We start from the raw sequence: 23,259 nt of genomic DNA, 5'->3' as shown, positions 1-23,259 counted from the left end.
TCGGTCCCTTCTCACACCGAGGGCCGTCCTTCGTTGATGAAGCTGAGCTGGGCGGCGTGCTCGCCCCACTTCACCTGCTGCAGGTTCAGGAGGGGTCCTCGAGGGTTTGTGGTCATGCCGGAGGGCTGGAGGAGGGGCTGGGAAAGGGGATAAGACCGGGATGTGAACTCAGGCTGGGACAGGAAGTGGAGACGGGATTGTGGGTGCTCACCATCGGGTCCTGATAAGTCTACCAAAAGGGGAGTGATGGATGACGGGTTGCTTGACGAAGAAAGAGAAGGGATGGAGGAGGAGGATGATGAGGAGGGATGTGGCACCACTGTGTGCTCATGGGGAGAGCTGTTGAGTGATGGGGGAGCTGAGCGATGAGCGACCGGGGGATGATGGGAGCTGATGCTGCGGGAGGGTGGAGAGGGCGGTTCGGGCCCCGGCACGGATTGATCGTCCGAACGGTCCACGGGTGCACGGTGGGTGAGGAAGGGTGGTGCCGGGGAGCAGCTGTGGGATGACACGCTGGCAGGCGGAGTCACGGCGCCGGGTATCAGCAGCATGGAGGGGTTGTGGAAGAGGGGCTTGAGAAGGCTCGTCATCTCCTGCAGCTCCTGGCTGACGGCGGTCACCTGGCGGGAGAGGACGCTCATCTGGAGGGACGAGAGTCAGAGGTCAAACATTTATAAATTACAGTTCTTCTCTGTGATACCTCAAGGTATGATGAGCGTTACCTCATGTTTTAGCTTTGCGATAGTCTGCATAGTGTCATCCTCTTCATGGGCGCCTGCGGACATATGCAGAAATACATTTAATACTCACGAAAGAGAGCAATAGGAATAAATTGGCGATTCATTCAAAATTAGTCTTTGCAGCTCTGCAGACCGTCCAGTGTGATATCTGGAGGTGTGTGTGTGTGTGTGTTAACCTGGGGCAGCTAAATCAGGGCTGGGGAGGAACCTCTGAGTTGCACTGGGAGAAAAGTCAAAATTCTGGGCTGAACCACTTTGGTTTTCTGCCTCGATCCCATCGACAAACCTGAGGACGAACGGGAAGGAGTGAGTCTCTGTATTCCACAAACCTGGACATGGTTTAATCTCCAAACACAACTCATTCATCCAATCCAAGAGCAGTATGAAGCCTCTTCTTCTGTGGTATGCAACTGTCAGATAGGCTGCAAAGCTATTAATAACCTAATCAGACAAAACCCTTTTTGTTTCTCATCTCCAGTGTCCTGATTAAGATCCTTTAAAAAGAGAACTCATTAATGTAACACTGTAAAGTCGGCTTCGCATGAGCAGATTGATCAAAGATATGCACGCTCTTGTGCTCCCTCACCTCTCCAGGGGACTCCATGCATGTGTGTGTGTTCATGAATAATGCCATAATTCATAAAGGGTCAATGCGCGGTTCCTCACCGGGGGCCGAGGTCCGGCTGCAGGCAGCTGAAGCTCACCACGGGGATCTGCAGGCTGGCGGGCCGGGTGTGGCCGCTCGCCGCCCTGAAGGCCCTCGGCGGCAGCAGCGGGGAGCGGAGAGGGGAGCGCAGCGGGGAGCGCAGCCCCCGGCCCAGCCTGCCCAGGGGAGGCATCTTGGGGAGAGGGGAGTGCTCGCCCTCGGACCCCGATCCCTCCTCCACCTCCTTGATGGACGGAAGCTTCTTGACGATGCCTCCGTTGCTCTCGCAGTCTGCCTGAGGAGGGGAGGAAAAAAAAGTGTGCAGGATAAGTTTGCAGCCTTTCCAGTGGGAACACAGTACACACTTAAAACCTGCTTTTTAGTGTGCAGTTCTTCAATTCATGTCAGGAATGTTGCGGTTCACGCTGTGACCAGGTGGGGGCGCTGCTGAGCCACAGAGCATCCCTTAGTGTGAGCAGTCATTCACAATAGCTGCAGTGCTGCTGGTATCCATTCAGCCCCTCAGACACTCATTCAAAAGCAAAGCAAGCGCCATTCACTCCCAAAGACATTCAGCTCCTCCGAAGGATTTCTATAATCTCTGCTGGAAAATTAACCTTTGTGGATCTTTATGATTCCTAACAAGTGGCATCTTAACAGATGGTCCTTTCAAAGTAAAAGCCCTGCAGTCAGATTGTCGTTGGTGGCCGTTTGAAGGTTATTATATTCACGGCATCTTCTCTGTAATTTAAAGCTGATTAAAAAACTGGCAAACAAATCCCATTCCCCCTGTCCTCTCTCTCTCTCCCTCTCTCTCTCTCTCCCCCCACACACACACACACATACGTTGCCACCACCCTTCCCCTTCTCTCCCCTCTGTTTGTTGTCTCCCCCATCCTGTCTTTGGCTCACGTGCCCGGCTGGTATTTTTAGATCGCAGAGGTTTAATTTTAGCAGTGGTTTTGCCTGAAAGGTACCCAGCGGAGAAGCGAATGTTTTGAATTTCAGTGTGTGTGTGTGTGTGTGTGTGTGTGAGCTTCTGCACGTGGCACCCTTGATTTGCAGCATGCCACTATAACCGCATCAGCCAATTATGCGCGTGTGTTTGCAGGCGTAGAGAAAGAGTTGCATGCGAGGGATGTTGAAATATGGTCACTGCACATGTGAAATGGGCCAACATATTATCAACGCAGCATGTATATTACATGAGAGTGAGCGTGCACGCGTGTGTGCGTGAGAGTGTGTGTGTGTGTGTGTGTGGGCATGTGAATGCAAATGTCGCAGAGGTTCTCCCCCCCCCCTGCAGCTTCCTTTCATCCGGATGTTTTCTGGTCTCGTCTCCATCTGGATGTTGTTCTATATTTATCCAGTCAGGGGATGACCTGCCCCCCCCCCCCTCTTCTCTGACGGCGCTATTTTTAGTCCCACGCCGCGCTCAGTGGAGGATGCACAACTGATGTCGCTCTGCCTGCTTATAAGTGTGTGTGTGTGTGTGGGTGATGTGCATATGATTTATTTATTTATTTTTTAAATGTGGCTAGAGCAACGTCTCCCGGCTCCAAGCTTTGCACATAACTAACAGACAAAGTAAACAAGTAAACAAGCGTCCCAAGATGTCAACAATTCCTGTCAGTTGTACAGTAGACAACAGAAAGGGAGCAGCTACGCAGCTGAAATCAAACATGGTACCATGACAACCAATCCCCCCCCCCCTCCCCCCTCTTCAAACTACTTTTGGAGGACTGAATATTTAGGAGTGAAAGGAGATGGGGAGGATAAATTCATGAATGCCAGAGGCATTCTCCAACTGTTTCTCTTGTTATTGATCCTGTATTGGGATACAGGATCAATAACAAGAGAAACAGTTGGAGAAGAGGCAAGAGAAATGATGGGAAAAGGAGAGAAGAGAAGCAGGAGAGAGGAGAGGAAAGTAAGTCGTTGTCGATATTCCCAACATGATGAGACAAAGAACATTCAGAGCAGCCATAATAATGTTGTATTGTTGCATATTACTCCCTTCTTAAGTCGTAAAATAAGCACTATTTTCTATTTTAGTTAGATGACAATACACAGCCCTATTGACACTTCAGCTTTCTTTGTTGACAGATTATATTCATACGCTACTCTCTGATCAGTAAGCTTCTTTTTTGTGAAGCACAACCAATTTAAATAGTGTTTTTGTGTCATTTAACATTTGCTTTAGCGCTTGAAAATCGGATGGAAACATAAAAAAATATGCCAAGTGAGGCTTGACAGTCGAGCTGCAAACGTCACTCTTTGTTACCTTTTATTTACCTGCATCTGCTCATTTTTCTTTACTCATTTTTATAGATAAGCTGCTTATTATCTAAAAAAATTTAACGGACAATACACTAAGTGTATTTACAGTCAATTTTTTCTCAAGACTAGATATGAAATTGGCAATGAACTGTCAAAATGTATAGGAAGTCAGTGAAGTGCTATTTAAATATCTGTCATGCCGCTTTAGGGTCTCGTCCCCTGGTATTTCTCTTGGACCTCTACTTACTCACAGTGAAAATGAGTCATATATCCAGTATATACGCTGGTTATTCATGTGTACGCTACAGCTGAGATCCATCTGTAAATGCCTGGCATCTGAATCGCCCATGTTTAGCTCATGTCTCTATTTGTTGGCTGAATCTCAAGCAGAGGCCGCCTCTTCTTCCTCACTCCCAGTCCAGATGGCTAATCCCCCTTCAAGTGCATCACTCTGGCATTGGAGGAGGTCACAGCTGAGTCTAATCATAAAAAAACAGAAGGACTCTCGCCCAGAGTTTTCTTAAAAGGCATTTAGAAGATGTAGATGAGATGATTATATGTTTAGCAATGTGGTATAATACATAATACATTTACAAATAATAAACCCCCCCACAAACAACCTAACGTTTACTCCACTATTTTCTTTTTCTTGGTATTTTGTGGGAGGGGTTTGCATCACCAGGCAGGGGGCGGGGATAAAGAGGCACGCTCCGAGGGATGTTCACAGCATGTTGCACTGAGAGGAGATCCTTTAGAACATGCTGCAGGGACTACATGAACATCTTCGTATCCCTCAGGAGGAGCCTGCTGCCACTTCCACCCAGACCCGGATAAGTGGATGGATTTCATGGACAATGCGTCACTTTCCTGACACCTTAAATGTGTTTATTTGTCCCTAACTCGCCGACGTACTCGCATTTAACCAAAGCGGCGGCAGCTTCACGTCACACATGCTCGGACAGGTCCGAAAAGCGTATTCGCCGTTCTCGTACCTCGGTGTTGTGCCCCTCCCGGAGGTTGTACGTCAGGTCGTGCTGGATCTCGGTGACGAACTTCTGGGCGTAGTCGGGGTAGAGGCAGAGCACCTCGCGGAGGCCTTTGAGGCTGATGTACTGTAGGTCGCAGTAGGTCAGGGCCTTCACACAGGCGTTGGTCTTAATCACTTCCTCTTGGGTCAGACAGTCGGAGCCAATCAGGTCGCCCCGACCTGGAGAGCAGAGATGCACATGCAACCTGAGAGTTGACATGACCACAATGCATCGGGAGATGCATTTAACTCACGACAATATGTTCTATAGTGCATGTTCATGCATTCTGAAAAGGACAAACTAAGCATTGCCATTGTTTTTTAAATGTTCGCTTAAATAACACGTTTCGGCTTCTGCACTTTTACTTACGTATGATTTCAAAAGAAGGAACTTTTTTTCATTGTTGTATTAGTACTTTTACTTTAGTAAAGGATCTTAATACTTATTCCACCACTAGTTTCAGCCTACAGGAAGAACTACACTATCCTGACGCACTTAAAGAGCGCAACCACCCCCAAAATATGGAATAACACCCTCAACCCCATGCAGTTATAAAGAATAACGCACCGTAGAGCAGAGAGGTTGAGCATAATTGTGTTATACAGTCGGCGTAGTGAACACAACAGAAGGTTTGTATTATTCTGCGCTGCTTTCTCCACAGCTGTAAATCCATTGTGGCAATGCCAAAAACTATTTGTGTGTGTGTGAGAGACGGAGAAAACGGGAGGCAAGAAACGAGGCACAAGAGAGCGCTTGGATGTCTGTTGGAGAAAAGTGTGTGTGTGTGTGTCAACATGCTAATGAGTTCCTTCTATCGACAGCAGTAACTTCATTATTTACACCGGTTACTAATGTGAAGAAACGCTGTTGCCAATTTGCTCCCACTGCTTTGTATGAACTGATTCCAGAGCTGTTTGTGTTCCTGTATTCTGTTTCATCGATGCGTTGCAGAAAGGAAGGAGTGTCGGTGTGCGTGTTGAAGGACAATGCTCTCTTATTGCAATTATTGCTCTCTTATGTTATTATTATTAGTCAAAAACATGTTTTGTTATATAGACAGACTACATTATTATGTAATTTAAGTTAAGCCACAGATAATAATGATATGTAGTAAACCCACTGCAGAGTATTTGTCGGCTGAAGAGAAATATATTTTCCTCGGGAGTTGGTAGAGACTAAAAACAGAGCTAGAATTTGTACTAGCATGTTAGCTTGTACACCTTCTTCTTCTTCTTCTTCTTCTCGCATGCACTTGGACGTAGACGGCGGAGTCTGAGTCACTTCACTGCCGGAATCTAGGAGGGCTTCTACGGTTTGGAGTCCAAGGCAGAGAAGCCCTTCGTGATTCAGGTAGCGAAATGACTCACTCGGACTGCAGGTCCAACAGGAAGCTTTGCCCCCCACAAGCAAGAGGCCATTGATGTGCTCACCTGCTTATTTAACCTGGCTCTGAGCAGGTCTCTCATGAGTTAGCGTGAAGGACGGAGCAGGGTGCTGTCCGTGGTGCTGAATCTCAATATATGATATGGGGTGTGTATAGCATTGTATATTATTATGCATTATTTGTTATTTACCGAGAATGGCCAGCACGGTGTTGTCCTTCAGTACCTCCATGGAGCCGGAGCATACGAAGTAGATAGCCTGGAGGGCGTCGCCCTGCCGTATGAGGAACTCCCCAGGTGCGCAAAAGGAGGTCTTGATGATGAGGGAGAGGGAGCGCAGACACCCCCTGCTGGCCGACTCAAACAGCGGCAGCTGCAGCAGCTCATTGTTCAGGTGCATGGCGATGTCGGCCCTCAGCTCATCCGGGAAGTCCTTCAGTAGCTGTGAAGGGAACGAGGAGATACACAAAGCACTATTTCATTTCTATGACTCCCTCTATTAGTCTTCCCTTTGTGTGTCATCATTTGAATGCGACTGTGTGGGAAGGTGGAGGGAACAGGCGAAATAAAACCTTTCACTTTCCCCACAGTCGCAACTAACTAATACATGCATGACGTTTGTTTTTACTTTGCACAGTTACTTAAATGTCATTCATTACAGCAACACTACACTGTAGTATTTATTGAGCATTCACACTTTAAGACCCAAAGTAAAAGTCTTTGCAATGGAAAGTTGTTGGTTATTACCTTAACGCATTAGTGTCTGTCCCCCATCATGTTATCTCTTTAAAAAGGGGATTATCTCCGTTTAAAGCCAGGGTAAAACACTTCCAGAGCCAGTTTAGTGTCTATGAAGTCATTAATCCATGAAATTAAGATAGCTGCCCCCATTCCCCCGTTTCATAGAACCCAAAACAAAACCGAAATCCTCTCAGTGACTTTGAGCCGTTTCTTTGGTCTTCTCTGTGGACTTGTCACGTCGCCTGATTCAGACTTTCTATTTTGGTTGATTCCATTGTTACTGACAAGGTCAATCAGAGCCACAAAAGGTCATATAACCATTAAAGGAACGGACGCACAATTTCAGAAATAGATTATCCCGGTAGAGTAACATCAAATGTTCACAAAGACATTCAATCACATGTGCTCAGACCCTCCTACCTCGCTGACGTCGATACCGTTGTTGACAGACCAGGTCGTCTGGAAACACTCCATCATGCGTTGCTCGAGGGCCTTGGGCAGCCGGTGCACCCGGATGAAGTCCTTCAGGTCCTTGGTGCGGGTCTGGTAGAGGGAGCGGCGTGAGTACATCCTCTGGATGATGGCGGTCACATTTCCAAACACCACAGCGTGCATCAACGCTGCAGACAGACAGAACAGACAGACTCGATAAAAAAAGACTTCCGCCATCGTTCCGTTATCTGTGCCGTGTGTCCATGAGCAGTTTAAGGTGCTTTTGGTGTTCATCCCACCTCCAATCAGCATGGTGCAGATGGAGAAGATCTTCTCGGAGTCCGTGTTGGCTGAAACGTTGCCGAAGCCCACGCTGGTCAGACTGCTCAGAGCAAAGTACAGCGACGTCACGTAGGAACTCCTGACAGACGGGCCGCCGCTCAGCGTCGTCCCCGAGCCGCCGGGCGTCCTCGCTCTGGCCCTGCTGCCGTTCCATTGGTTCGAGCCCAGCAGACCCGCCGCCCCGCTCAGCGGCTCCGACCCAGAGCCGTTCCACTGGCTGTAATTGGTCAGCGCTGCAGTCACGGTGCCTTGAGGCGAATCAGAGACTCCCAACAGGGAGGTCAGCGGCGCCAGGAAGTACGGCGTTCCCAGGCGTTTGGCCAGTTCATGGAGCCAGCCTGGTGGGAAGAGTACGAGTTTGTCAGTTTAATGAGATCCCTCGTTAGATCGCCGTCACTAGAAGGCTTCATTGGCAGCGGTGACACGGCTGGAAGGGCAGATTAATCACTTCAGTGCTGGTACAAGCCAGAAAATGTCAGCTTTCATTTGCATCTACACGTGATGGTGCAAACGGTTTCTACATGTGTCTGCGCGTCTTGTGTTTTTACCACCATTTTATTACCATTTTATTATATTCTCGGTTGTTAAACACCATTGCGATGGATATCGGCTGGTTTTAAACTTGACTTTGTTCAAGGGATTTGATTAAGTAGGCCGTATGTAATCAATACGTGTCGAGGTTTTGACATTTAATTAGCCAGATGAAAGAGTAGGGCACGTCAACACCGGCATGGCAGACGTGAATATGATTTCATGTACAGGACAACATTTTCCTTGGTGAACTGTGATGAACATCGCAGCCTCTGGGAATCACTGAGCCGTCGCCGTCCCATATGTACAGGTGTGCACGTGTACTACAGTGGAGGCCTTTTCCTGTATATCCTGTATAAAGATTCTGCCATGAAGACACAAACCTATATCCCAGGAGGCGGGGCTATTACTTTCGATCTCGCTGCGTCCGATGAAGTACCAGACGCAGGCCATCCAATGGCCGAGTAGGGCGAACGTGGACATGAGCAGGGTGAGGACCACGGCGCTGTACTGGGAGTAACGATCCAGCTTCTGTAGGAGGCGCAAGAGGCGGAGGAGGCGCACCGTCTTCAGCAGGTGAACCCCGAAGTTCTGCGAGAGAGAGGAGTTTAAAAAGGTATGAATGTTGTGTATAATCTTCAAAGTTTCCCATCTGGAACCAATTAGAAATCTCCCATGCACACTGAGAATTTAAATCACACATCGTGACAGTGAGTATAGCTCAAATGGGATAAAGAAAATACTTCAGAACACCCGAAAAACTTTCATTCACAGCCTTTACCACAGAATCCATTCAGAGGAAATCACTGCCATTATCATCCTGGAATGGGGAAAATCCCCTGTGGTCTGCCTGAGGTAAGAATTGCCTGATCGAACATCATCTATTTATTGATCTCCTCCCTAACCTCTGTATTTACTGCACTTGCAATTTCCTGCTCGTTTCAGTGCCCAATAAGCGGTGTGTTAATTGAAACCAGCTCTGGTTTCATCACGATAAATCACATCAGGATTTAATTCTCTAAGTATCTGGATATGGATCCATTCGGGGGGAATTTAATTCAGTAGCAGACACAACGGCGAGCTCATCACGTGACCTGTTGTCAAGCAAAAGGTGAAGAAGTGTCGGAAAACAAATGAACATAATTAATAATGAATAATTAACACTTTCCTTGGTATCTATCGTGCTGTATCTGTTTCACAGCTCTGCAATCTACATCATCCATCTAATCTATTTGTTTCCGTCTGTGATTTGTCCTCAGCGTACAGTTTAATTACCGGTTGCCTAATAATGAGTTTCTTGTCGGAGCTCAGACTCTCGGTCTTCTTGCCTTGAAGCCACAACAGCAAATACTGAGAGCACGATTTCAGGAAATGATGGAACAAAAAGTCAAAAGATAAAAAAAAAAATGTATTTGGTTACTATGGCTCTTAGTTTCTCATCTATGCAGCATAAGTTATTAAATTAACGTCGCGCGAGAGTCGAACAGCAGGAGAGTGTTATTGATGAGAGAAGGACATTATGTGTGTGTGTGTGTGTGTGTGAGAGACCCACCACGCTGATATTGAAGGCGTAGAGCAGGTCAAAGGGCAAGGCGGCGATCAGATCCACGAACAGCCAGGATGTGACGTAGTGAATGCAGATGCAGCGGGCGTCGTACACCACCTGGCCGGAGGTGCTCACAAAGGTGGTGCGAAAGTTCAGCGCGATATCTGGGCACACAAGGTCGGACTAATCAACACGTTGCGTCCCTCTAATAAATGTTACTTCCTGTTTTGAGAGCTATAAATCTTCTCACCCCCCCCCAAGAAATCAAGCTACTCCTTTAAAGTTATGCATCCTGATTCCCATATCTACTCCGAGGCCTACAAATGTAATATTTGACACTCTGTCTAAGAATATTTCAGGTACAAACTAAATGTTTTTGCAGTCAATACAGTCCTATCTGTACCCATCTGGCTAACCTACAGATATACAGGGAACACTGATCCAGGTTCCTCGGGCGGGATTAGTGGACTCGGTTGTCAGAGCAGAGAGGGCATGGTAGAAATAAAGTAGAGGAGGTGGAGATCCTTTAAGGAGGATGAATTAGCATACGGCTCTCGTGCGTCTGGAGGAATTGCAGATGCCGGTGCAGCTAACTGGGCCAATTAAGAGAGAAGGAGTGGTGGTTTAAGGGCTGCTTGATTGGATTATGTAAACCGGAAAGGAGATTCCCTTCAAACTGATGAGAGAAGAAGAGTTGAGAAATAGAAAGGACCCAAGCCGCGTGACTTAAAGAACAAGTGATATTCTTTCTTATTGTCGATAAATTCCATGAAAAGGACAAAACATGTATACGCTTATTTAACTAACAAAGTATTGCCTGTGCAGCTAAAGCCCGATATAGTTTATTCCTCTGATACTGAAAAAAGAAATAAAATATTTTTACGCTTTACCGATGATGAACAGTATCTCCACCAAGATGTCGCTGACGCTCGGCGGGTTACGCGCTGCGGAGGCGCCGTCCTCTCGTATCTCCACCGCGGTGAAGCAGACGTTGTAGGGCACGGTGACCGCCACGTAGAAGGTGGCCAACAAGATCAGCCAATCCCAGCCGGCCTTGAACGCCCCGTAGTGAAGGAGGATGAAACGAGACTTCTGGACGTCCGCCACCTTGTACTCCGGGACCGGGTTGGCATTGCCTCCCAGAAGACTCTGGATGTGGTGCGAGTGGAAAGACACACAGAAATGATTGATAAAGACATATCTGATATATTTTATATATGAATGTATCAATAATTAATTTGAGAATATCCCCACCAGCCAGCATGCATATTTTATTACCATTAGCAGCACCGCTACTGTCGGAAGAGTAATATTATTCAAGACTTCATTTGAGACGTTGCATGCTTTGAATTCCACATAACTCCACATAACTAATTGGTCATACTTGCATGTGCACCGGAGCGCCCAAATACGGCTAGTTTATTCCCTCCAAGGTCGTAGGTCATTAAGATCACACTGCCAGGGGCCCATTTAGTCTCATCCCAGTGCTTGAATTTACAAGTTTTAGTCTTATTGACTTACTGTGTTGCAGATGAAGCCTGGAAAGGCAAATTGCCCCTGTGTGTAAAACTAATCTGCTGACGCCGAATAATCTTTATTCTCCACAGAGGAGGTAAAATCCTAACTATAACCGAAGGGTATTGCCAGAAAAACCAAGGCTCACGTTGTTGATCTTCAGCTTGCTCTTGGTTTTGTCCTGTTTCTGGAGGTGTCCGGACAGCTGGTAGAGGACGGCGCGGCTGCGGCGGCGCTCCATGTTCAAACCCGGAGGGCGGCTGATCTGGTGGACCTCCAGGCCGGTTTCCTCGTCTAAAAACACAAGGAAACAAAATGAGAGAGAGAGAGAGAGAGAGAGAGAGAGAGAGACGTGGTGGCAAAAAGCCGCCGTTGAAAACGAATCCGTGGCTCCACGAACTTAGATCTAGTATAACTGTAACGTATGAATGATTTATGATTCATTTAGAAAATAAGTGTGTTTTTTTGCTGAAAAAGCAGAATCTGTTATTCTGTTTCCCAGAACCAGCTTCATAATATCATGTCTGATGTATTCGTGCCCCGGGTGCAAAAGCCTCTATTGGATCATTTCATGTGAATTATAGTGGAATTGGAAAATGCCTCCTTCTCCTCTCACCGGTGTCAGATTCATTGCCATGGTCCAGGTCCTTATTTTCTGTGATGTCCTTGTGTGACACCAGGAACAGAACCACCTCGCTCTTCTCGTTCTTTATGGGCACGATGTCCAGCAGACACCAGAACTTGGAGCCTGCTCAAAGAAAAGACGTCAGGTTTGACTCAAGGATACACCCGACCGATTACACTTTACTAAATCTTCCGGCCCTCACCGCTCTTCTTGTACAGAACGATCTCGGTCTTGAACTCCCGACGTTCATCCAGGGCTTTCTGCATCTGCGAGGTGAGGCGATCGCCGGTGTCGCAGCCGTACAGGAAGTGACACATGCAGCTCTTCTGCATCAGCTCGCCGCGGGCGAAGCCGGTCAGTTCACAGAAGCCATCGGAGCAGTAGACGATGGGATAGAGGGACTGGACCTGAGCGTTCCCCAGGACAAAGTTGCTGTCTGGTTGGAGGGGAAACGTGGGAAGGTAATAAGGACAGGAGGGAGGATAAAGCATGATTAAGAATTTAAATGGCGAGCTTTCTGAAGACCACAGTGAGAACTTGGGATGCTTGATGGTGTTTCAGTCTCCAGAAATACTATTAACTTTGACCTGTTGGTGACCCGAGAGGATTACTGAATTAAAACTACACTGATAAAAATATCCTGCTTAATCTACTTAATAAAAGGCAACTTTTTGCATAAATGTATTACATAGAATAAGGAAAGCTGGAATGAATTACTTAATTATTTGTATGCAATCAATTTTCCAAGTAAAGTCAACCTAATTTGTGAAGTCAACTTGACTTTTCAAGTAAAGCGAACTTAAATTTACAAACTAATTTACAAAATTAAGTTGACTTTAGTTGAAAAGTCAAGTAACGTAATCCGAAAAATGTAGTACACTTTACTTGCAAAACTCAGTTGACTTAACCTACAAAATGAAGTTAGATATACATTAAAATAAAAAATGTGTTACGTCCAAAATATTGAGTAATTAAGCTTTGCTTTGCTTCTTCTCCATAACAATTTTATGCAAAAAGTTGCCTCGATTTGGTTAAGTAGATCAAGCAAGATATTTTTAGTGACATATCATATCAAGTTATTACATGTTATAATACATTTGTTAGAAAAATTATGTGTTCAGTTATAGAAAAAGCCATTAAATTATCAAATTGAAACCGTTTATTCTCTGCACATCATATAAATGTAATAACATGCACATATTATTCCACAGAAAATATTGTCCAGCCCTGGGCAACAACAACTATTTGAGCTGACTTTAAAGCGCAGATAACAAAGATGTTAAGGACAAATGTAGTAATTTGCTAGACTTGGACAGCGGCAGCATCGTCATCATCAAAAATCTGTAAAACATCAAAAACAGAATAAAACGGGGTATCTGCAGGAATTATTTTGAAGACCTACATACTTGCACATAATTTAACTTTTTAGTTTTATTTTAGTTTAAAAAAAAAAAGAGGCTGCCATTTATCTACATGAATCATCTGGGTAAACTCCCTTCCTTCTGTACAGGCTCAACAGGTTCTTCTCCCGGTGTTACGGTTTAACAGGCGACCGTGTTAACTGGCGACTGTTCATGTATAGCGGTCCTCGTGAATGCCGCTCGGTTTAATTTTGTAATGAAGTGTCAACCCCTCTCATTTACATAATAATATATACCATACAAATTAAACAATGAGGCATTCACGAATGCAGCTACTGTTTTCAACAACTAGGTTACGACAACAACGGACGCGTTGGTTCAAAGTCGCCAGTTAACACGGTCGCTTTTTAAACCGTAACACTGGCATGACCGAGCATTATTAGGTTAGCTGTTAATTAGCTAGCTAGACATTAGCTAGCTAAACATCAATGGACATTCTCCCGGTGTTACGGTTTAACAGGCGACCGTGTTAACTGGCGACTTTTCACGTATAGCGGTCCTCGTGAATGCAGCTCGGTTTAATTTTGTAATGAAGTGTCAACCCCTCTCATTTACATAATAATATATACCATACATATTAAACAATGCGGCATTCACGAAGCCAGCTAACGTTACTGTTTTCAACAACTACGACAACAACGGTTCAAAGTCGCCAGTTAACACGGTCGCTACTTAAACCGTAACACCGGCATGACCGAGCATTATTAGGTTAGCTGGACATTAGCTAGCTGGACATTCGCTAGCTAAACATCAATGGACAATTCAGGGTTTTAAAAAAAACATTATTTTACAAGGTTACGTCTAACGGTAGTTTAAGGTCACTTGCTAACATGTAAAGACTGTTTAACCAACTCACTCTACATTGCTAACAGTTAGCTAGCTTTATTCTTACCTTGAAGTTCAGTTCGCTGTTCTTTGTCGACTACTTGATAAAATGTGTGTTGTGTGCATTTAAACAATACAACTCAAGTCCAGGACTAGAAGCGTTCATGTAGAGATAAAAAAAACATACATGTTCATTGTTAATATCATAGATTTAATTGTGTTACATATACATCTTCTCATAATCACTTGTATCAGTGTACTTCCGGTACAGAACCGCTTCAGGGTCCATCTCAAAAGTAGGACAACTGAACACTCACAACAAACACTCAGGCGGTTTTACGTCATATCACTCGCCAATATTGTGCTAAAATTAATAACCTTATTATTACGATTATTGGTATTATCATTATTATTAGTAGTAGTATTAAATAAATACAAGTTTTACCATAAATGCATATAAATGCAGATAAAAGCATCCACATTGTATGTGAATGCAGAGCTGCAGTGCCTTTTTTTTTATCATAACACTTATTTAAACGCTCCCTCAACACCTCATAAGTGGTATAGTTGTTAAATGCTAACAACAGTATTATTATTATTATTATTATTAAGGCAGCAGGAATATGTTTCAGTTGGGAGCTGTTACGGTTTTGTTGCACTTAACATGCAGACAACATTCTTTAGTCAACCATGGGGTCGTCCCCCAGAATTTCACAAAGATATCATCTTAATTCGAAGAAAACATAATTTAAATTTCATGCACGTCTTTCTTTTTTTCCTCTTCTCCACGGTGTTCATTCTCACTTTATGTTTCGTTTCTGCCCTTTGAAAGGCTTCAGAGTTATTCTGGTCTTTGAAGAGCTTCACCTCAGGGGAGATTTTAAGATGCTTGCTGCTTTTCTACGATATTCGCTTCATCTTTTCTTCTTCTTCATCTCCCCCTATTGTTTCCCTTCTAATCATCTTTTATTTTTCTTTGTTCGACCCATGTGTCCTCCCCCACCTCTCTGCCTCCAAACCATCTAAAATATTTCCCATCTTCTGCCATTTTCGGCAACACAAATAAACTCCACTTCCTTTTTTTCTGCCACATTCATGCCACATTTCTGTCTATCGCAATCAATTTAAACTTAATTTCCCAACTATAAGATCATGTCAAATGGTTCCCGTGAAGACGCTGGTCTGTGCCGCTGAAGTCAAAGCATGCACGTGAGCGCACGGTCTGTCATTGCCACAATATGAGCAAACAAAAGGTTTGACAGCCTGATTCATGGGGACAATCTCGAATGATTCATTATGAAACTGGAATAAGTCCGATCGGTGACGAACGCAGCCAAGGTGTTCATTCCAGTGGGATCATTAAAGTCCATGCTTATATGAATCTGGAGGACTGGAGCGCTCACTTTGAAGAATGGGAGCAATATAGGACAAGAGAGCAGGCGAGCAAGTGATTCAATGAGGGATCGACTGAGCGAGAGAGGAATTCACTGCGACACAGAGAAGGTTATTGCGTGAAGACGAACCCGGGGACAATGAAATTTAATAATGCATGCGTTAATAAAGCACGTTCAGTGTAAATGCTCTGGTCCAAACCGCATTGAAACACCAATCAGGCACAAACAGGAGGATCATGGGAAGTTACGCATTTCCCAACAAGTTATGAATCGCAACGATGCAAATGATGCTAATAAAATGATGTCCCGCCACATAAAGTGATACAGTGTGGGGTTTCAGATTTATACACATTCACACATGCCGCTGAGGCAGAAGTAATCTCATTGGTCAAGGTAAACCTCAGTAGGTGGAGCTTAACAGGCTATTTGAAGCTAGCTTGCAAATTGCAGTCAAAATTCTAACAATAAAGAGGACAATAGGAGACAGCTAGCTTAGCTTAGCACGAAGACAGCTAGCCTGGCCCTTTTCAAACATAAATCAGACAAAGTAAAAATACTCAAGTTGTGTTTTATGACTGCAGGAAGTCCTTGCCAGACCAACTTGTTGATACACTTTGGTTATTGGGCGGATTAAACACACAAGATGCAGAGCTTTAAATGTCAGGCTAGCCTGTTTCATGCTAAGCTAAACACCCACAGTGAAGGTCAACACATCAGAACGACATTTTGTGAAGCTGTTTTTCTTTCTTTTTGTTTGTTTGTTTGTTTTTTTTGCTGCTCGGCGTGCAACCGTGATACCAACGCGGCACGAGACGCAACAAGTGCGAGGCCGCGTTGGTCATCGACAGCCAGATGGATTCGTAGTGACATCGCCGGCGGCGGTGTTGCCTGCGAGGAGGCAGTGGAGCGAGGCGGCCCGCGATTCTCCACACGAGAATGACGCATGCCGGAGAGTGTGACAGGATATAATAGGATCGATTGCATGAATCACTCCTCCCGGAAAACGAAAGAAAATCGTAAAATTCGAGACGATTAACTGGTGGAATAGAAGAATATGTGAGCAGTGAGCACATTTTGCATAAAACGAGGGGTAGTGCTTTCATATCGTATTACTGACCCTCTGAAGCTTTTGGAAGAATGCTTTTTAAAAAAAAGAGGAAGCTCATATTGTATTCTTGAATGTTAGAATATGCTGCCGTAACTCTTCTGTGGATGCTTTTCCAAAACATTCTAGAACCCGGCTTCAGGTGTTTTCTCCCGCTGAGCCTCTGGATTGCGTGGGATGGGTTGAGCTCAGATGGGTTGAGCTCAGGTCTCGCTCCATTCCTTTGTGTACCTGGCTGTGTGCACTGGGGCACCGTCACGTCGGGAAAAAACAGGACTCGCTTGTTTCACTTCATTGTTCTGCCTGACATTGTGTTCCTTGTTTTCTGATTTCTCTGTAGGAGTGGGCTTCTCTGGCCATGTGACTCATCTGTTTGTCGTTTCCAGACGCACAATATTCTGATTTATTACGTCGGTTTACCACAACCGTGCGCGGATAATCATCGCTCCTTGTTGCCGTTTTGGTGGACACGTTTCTATTGATATTATTCAAAAGCTTGTGGATATTTCCTACTAAACTGAGAGTGTTCATGTGAAGGCAGCACAGGATTACATCATGCACTTTGAATATCGTGAATATAGAAGGGATGTAGCCCCGTATCCTTGCACCTGGATGTGCGATGCTCTGGGCTTCCACACTGTGTGCAGGGGCTACAGTGTTCCGCATATAAAGTGGTCGGCCCCACACTTACATGAGCAATTTTTACCCCCAGAAGACACAATCTGGTTTCCCCAGAAGCGGTCCTTCTGCGCTACATCTTTCTCCTTCCTGCTCCGGCTCTAAGCCGTGTTCTTATTTTCCTTTTGTTGTACTCATTTTATGCACATTCCCCAGGCACTATGCAAGGCCTGTCACATCCACACTCCAATCCAGGTGTAATAGCGCGCGAGCTGAAACTACAAAACCACTCCGACTCAGCCCCTGAGCAGCTAAGGGAACCCCGGTGGCCGGTAACACTGAAAGCGACGTGCAGAATGAAAGCCAAACACACATGCATGTGCAGCACATGTTTGTTTTATGGCCCCGCAAAGCTCCTGTCCTTAAATCCCACCACACCTGGCGCATGCACAATCAAAGCATAACAAAAACAGCATACTGAAAACCATAAGGAGAGGAACGCTGAGGTTTCAGAAGGTTCCTTCTTTGATGCGTTTTCTTTGTAAACACCGTTCTCTCTGCATCATCTTCCAAACTTTACAGCCAGAACAAAAACACCAAAATCTGTCACAATGAGGTCACTCTTCTGTCTCATTGGCTCACTTCTGTACACTAATTCTTACTAGAGCATGAAGACACGTCCGAGCCCAGTCACACCGCATGGCCCCACACATAGTATATGCGTTTGTAATGGCATCGGACATTGTTGTATGACATTTTACTTTTAAAAAAAGGCTATGAATTATTCTGAGGATAAATAAACCTGAGTTACAGCCATATAGCTTGTCTTCGTCCTCCATGTCTGTACAACGTTTCAGAGCCTTCCAATAGAACTTCAGCGTGGACAACGTCGACCCAACAACATTGCCGTCCCTCAGTGATTAATTATAATCTGGGACTTTTTGTAAATATGCACGCAGTGTATTAAGATATATCTCAGGGTTAAAAAAATCTGCCTCTGGCTGAGGCGTTCCACTGCTAGTAAGAAGAAAATATAGAGAGATTTCCCTGGAGTGCCCACGGTTATCGTGCTGCATTAAAGTTGTATGGCGGAGATGGAAGATCCCGGGCTGCAGACCAGAAAACACAATTCTGCTCAGCTGGCTTTTAGCGCTTTGAAAATTCACCATAATGTTGGTTATTCTGTTATTAAGCGTGCAGCATAACAAACACAACAAAGGTTTGGTCCCAGTGTTTCTCCAAGCGACGCTTCAGACTTGGCATCTCTCAACCTGCATTGTTTTCCTTCGCCATCGCTTGGAGTCGTTAGTCATTAGCGTGATTAATTAATATGGCATCACGCATCTTTCCCAGTCAGTTTTGCTCGCTGTGTTTTTGCACGTGATTCAGGTTTGTTTTTTTTCAACCGCTCCAGCTCTCAACATGCACACACTTTCTTGGCCTTTCAGCGCCACACACACACACACACACACACACACACACACGCACACAACTATGCACATGTTGGAGGGATATTTGGATGCTCCTCATTAAAATCCTCCCGCTGTGTTCTTTTTTTACCAAGGGCCTGCAAGAGGTTAGGAGCAACAATGTTATCATGAATGAAGAACTTGACGTGAGCATCTTTCCAGACTTGTATTATGAAACAATGGACCCCCTGGGCACAGACATGTACAAGGCCCCACCAGCTATATGAGTCAGGCACTAGGCCTTATAGTTGTTTAACCCGCTTTTGTGGTAGTTTTGGTCTTTTTGTTGTTATTTTTTTGTATTATATGGTTGTTTTGTCGCTACTGTGGTTGTTTTGTATCATGCTGTAGTGGTTTTGGTCTCTTTGTAGTCTTTTTGTGTCTCTACGGAGTCGTTTGTGGTCCTTTTGAGTCTCTTCCTGAATAGTTTGCGTCTCTTTGAGTGACGTTTTGGGGCCAAAGGTCAGGGCGGCCCTGACGCTTAGGGCCCATGGACATGTACCCATTATGTCCATGCAGTAATGCATACATCCCTTCACTGCAAAGATGGTTCAGATTGTGATTGATAGAAGAATCCTTCTTTAACTGTAAACTGCTGCAGAGACCACTAGTAAGCGGCCCCTCCTCGTGCCTCACGGCTCTCCTGCAGCCGGCCTGCACACTGTTGCACTCTCCGATTAGAGCAGAGCTCGTCACCGCCAACCCCAAATGAAACATTCTAATTTAATTAATGTTATCTTGTGAAACGTTGCCTTCGGGGGACACGCAGGGCGCATCGAATGCATGCGGACGCCAAAGAATCCCAGCGTATACGACAGATTCTTCCACAGCATCGAAACATGTGCAGAGCCTCGCAGCGGGAACGCTTCTGGACTTACGTCTCCGTTTCAGAAGATAGACAGAGCCCGCTCTGATTCCTCGCATCTCAGCTCCATCCACACATTCTGGCTGCTGCCGAGTGTTGTTAGTTTGCGCCTTTTGTTACGCAACAGCGTTAAGCTATAATAGCTGCAGTTTGCATATTGATTGTCATTTCTGTGTGTAGGTTTGCATGAGCAGACTGATATGTAGGATTCTGGTAAATAATAAGTTTGGATACACTTCTGATCGCTTGTCAAAGACAACTATGTGGGGCTGTATTACTGTGATGATTGTAGTTAAGAAAATGAACGTCAGAGTTAAAGGAGTTCAGGTGATGTAAGGGTTTGAAATATTTAAATCATATCCAGATTTAAATATAAAATCATTTCCAGCACCAGTCTCTTGGAAGGAGTCTAAGATAGTAATTGAAATTGCTTTTAACGTCTGAGAACGATTGATTGACAGTTCTCAGTTGCTCAAATCAATGCCTTCGACTTGTATTGATCTGCTGAGTTATAGCATTGATTGACACAATGCAGTCTTTACTCAGGTTTACTGGCATTGAGGCAGGTTCAAATATTGAAGGGTAAATTCAATGTAAAAGAAAAGAAAAAAACAATGAAATGTCTCAGTCGACTTCCACCATCTTTCTATATCCTCTGAAAGGACCAGTAGACTATACGGTTAATCGATCTTGAAACTCAGTGTTAGGGTATACGTACATTCATGAATTATGAATGGTTAAACATTAGTCGGGTCTGCTTTCATTCATTCAGTATCAGCATGCTTATGTCTTCAAGTGGCCTCAATCCTCTTGCAGTACTTCGCAGGTCTTTGGGGGACTTTGTATTTTCAGAGTGAGACCAGTCAGATTGAATACACAGTTTGAGAGCTCCATTGCGCACGCATGAAATGAAGGGATTGGAGATAACAGATGTACTCACGGGTCCCGTCGAAACGAGTGGCGATGGTATCCAGGAAGGTGTTTTGCGGCGCATTCAGACCCCTCATCACCGGCATCCGAGAGCGGGTCGAGCCGCGTCTCTCTCGCCGCTCGGAGCCTTGGCTCTCCGCGGCGGGGGTCACGAAGCCCGGCAGGAACCTGGACGAGGTCCCCGGCGCTCCTCCTAACCCCTGGAGGAGGGCGCCGAGCCGAGACACCCGAGACTCCACGGTCCAACACTGACCACGGACCACCGCGCAGGTGATCCCGGCTACCAGGAGGAGAGAGGAGCCGCTGGAGGGGAGAGGACGGAGGGATGGAGGGAGACAGGAACCACGGCGAGGATGGTCACATTTACGCACGGGTGTACTGCAAAGCAATTCCCCTCTCCTCCTCCCCTTCCCTCTCTCCTTCTCTCTTCCTCGCTTTCTCACTCTCTTTCCTTTTTTTTCTCTCCTTCTATTTCCAATGTGCACCCCCACCTCTCTCTCTCTTATCTTTTGAACACATACCAGCCTCTCTTCACCTCACAGCCGCAGAGGTTGGGATGAATGTCTGTTTTAAATTATTATATTGTCTTTATTTGGGTTTTTCTTCTTCTTACAAATTAACATATCCAGCTCTGTCATGCCATGTCTCACACTTTAAGCCTTTTATCAGGTTGCACAAAAGATTCAATAATTATGATGAAGATTGTGATCAATTCATTCATTCATATATCATATTCCACAGGTGATTTGTTCCAAAGCCACATGTGGATGCACTTATGTGAGTATTTCACATGTGAAGAGTGTTCTGCATGAGAGGAATTCACATGGTTTTTCACAGTAGAGACCGATGGATGGATGGACAGACGGATGGAAGGATGCATTGATGCATTGATGCATTGATGCATTGATGGATGTAAATAAAGATGTTGCATCCCCACCAATCAATACATATATACGCTCCTGTCTTTGGCATCTTGCTTAGTTTTATAATGTCTATTTCACAGCTATTTGCTTACTACTCCTGAAGATATTAATTTGCCACAAACCTGTAAATAGAAAACCATGTAAACACATCAAACGAGTGCAAAGATGCTGCTGGAGACAAATGATGCGGTGATGCTGAGCCCATAAGTTTCCCCATGGGGACAGTCAAGCATATCTCATTTGGTCTAATCTCAAAGCGTCCCTGGAGTTCTGTTTGTTACAGGTAATCTGTTTTGCAGCTCTGCTCCTGTATTTCCCACCTGTCATTACATTTAACGCACGCTGTTTTATCCTTCTGCAACCTTTAAAAAGCTGCATGTGCACTCGGCAGTTGGACGTTTTAATCGACTCTTAATTAATTAAATGCATTAAAACATATGAAAATTGTGAAATGCTAACACTATAAAACCTCAGGAGTCACTCTAGCACAACAATTGGTTAGAAAAACACAAAATCTGTCTCCAAACACAAATCCTGAGACACTTTCACACTCATTCTCACCACAATTCAGAGGAAAACGTTGCACTTCTTTGTTCATACTTTGCAGGTAAAGTTTGTAGCTTATTTATCAGTCGGTAAGTAAGTTCTGAAGCGAGTGTGGTAGCGAAACACTGCAGGCTCCGTGTAGGAAGCCCCAAAAGCCCAGAGGGACCGTCTGCAGATGAAACTAAGCTACATTAAGCCATCCACACTCGCAAAGGCCTAGGGAAGGGAGAGCTCCTCAAACCATGACCACATTGCAACGTTTTAAGGTAGTTCTGTTCACTGGATAGAAGCCATGAGCAGTATTAGTAAGGGGACAGCGCCATCTACTGGGCGTGAAGCTCAAGTGCAGCTACATTTAAAGTATTTAAGGGAACGCCTGGCTAATGGCTGGATTGATTGATGGTTGAATAGGTCTTGGTGAAGGTTTGTGAAATGTTTGCTCTCTTGCAATGACACCTACAGCCAAATGCCTGCTCAAAAGTTGTACATTTTAACGCGCTATTCACCAATGCTTTTAATTAATTTGTTAATTAATTTAATGTGTTTATAGATTTTTAAAAAGAAAATAGATTGTAAAGCTTGTTCCTGTATTTGTAAATACTTTCTGGGAATTTATATATATATATATATATATATATATATATATATATATATATATATATATATATATATATATGTTTAGTATATTGTGCAGTCCATGCATATCACCAGCAGATGTCAGTGCAGGATTAGTGAACGCTTCAGCATCTCTAAATGAAGTCTAAATGAAGAGTAAAGTGTTATTATTTTTTTTGTATGACTCTCATTTTTTGCATATTGTCTTTTGAAGTCACAAAATATTGTAACTTTTTTTTCCAAGTTCAAACTTTATCTTCTTCCTTTTCTAATAGTAATGAGAATAAGAATAATAAAACGTATTCTCTGAATTCAAACATGTCAGGACTATTGCATATTTAAAAAGAAAATTACAATCAAATTGAATAAATATTCAACAATAATAAAAAAGATGGAATATTCTGGAATTTTTTAAAACTTTTTTTTTAATCAACCTATCCAGTAGTGAATAATTCTATTTAATTAAACGACCATATTTTTGACAGCCTTATGTCTTCTTCAATAAAACACATCACCACAGAAGAAGAAGGAGGAGCTGCATTACAGTCAATTGACCCAGCCATTGGCTGCACACACCACACACGCACACACATCTGGCGCGCGCCTCCGCCTCTCTCATCACTTCCCACCGCTCGCTCCCGCTGCGGATGCGCGCGGACGGGACGTGCCCGCATCTCTCTCTCCGTCGTTGAACATGAACCGCAACCCCGACAACGGGAGGATTTAACGCGTAGCAGCCG

At 44.7% G+C, this 23,259-nt stretch overlaps 1 protein-coding gene across 1 annotated transcript; it reads right to left on the bottom strand.

Moving 5' to 3' along the window:
* Positions 1-11: 11 nt before the first annotated feature.
* Positions 12-20,521, bottom strand: LOC117742451 (potassium voltage-gated channel subfamily H member 8-like). Its single transcript, XM_034549830.1, has 15 exons — positions 20,446-20,521; positions 12,011-12,244; positions 11,800-11,931; positions 11,332-11,477; positions 10,559-10,817; positions 9,675-9,832; positions 8,506-8,713; positions 7,549-7,929; positions 7,238-7,437; positions 6,269-6,518; positions 4,659-4,873; positions 1,407-1,681; positions 917-1,026; positions 723-775; positions 12-641 (listed from the first exon to the last, which is right to left on the bottom strand). Exons 1-15 carry the CDS (start codon positions 20,519-20,521, stop codon positions 12-14), a joined length of 3,327 nt encoding a protein of 1,108 aa, XP_034405721.1.
* Positions 20,522-23,259: the final 2,738 nt, after the last annotated feature.

The sequence above is a fragment of the Cyclopterus lumpus genome, chromosome 2, assembly GCF_009769545.1.
Source record: "Cyclopterus lumpus isolate fCycLum1 chromosome 2, fCycLum1.pri, whole genome shotgun sequence".
Lineage (NCBI taxonomy): Eukaryota > Metazoa > Chordata > Actinopteri > Perciformes > Cyclopteridae > Cyclopterus > Cyclopterus lumpus.
Note: the sequence above shows the minus strand (reverse complement) of the source record. Positions and strands in the feature narration are given on the sequence as shown.

Coding starts and splice junctions, on each gene's coding strand:
- LOC117742451 (XM_034549830.1), bottom strand. CDS start 20,521: ATGCCGGTGATGAGGGGTCTGAATGCGCCGCAAAACACCTTCCTGGAT. Junction 8,714..9,674: donor ACGCCTTCAATATCAGCGTG/GTGGGTCTCTCA, acceptor TCTCTCTCGCAG/AACTTCGGGGTTCACCTGCT. Junction 4,874..6,268: donor CACCGTGCTGGCCATTCTCG/GTAAATAACAAA, acceptor TCTGCTCTCCAG/GTCGGGGCGACCTGATTGGC.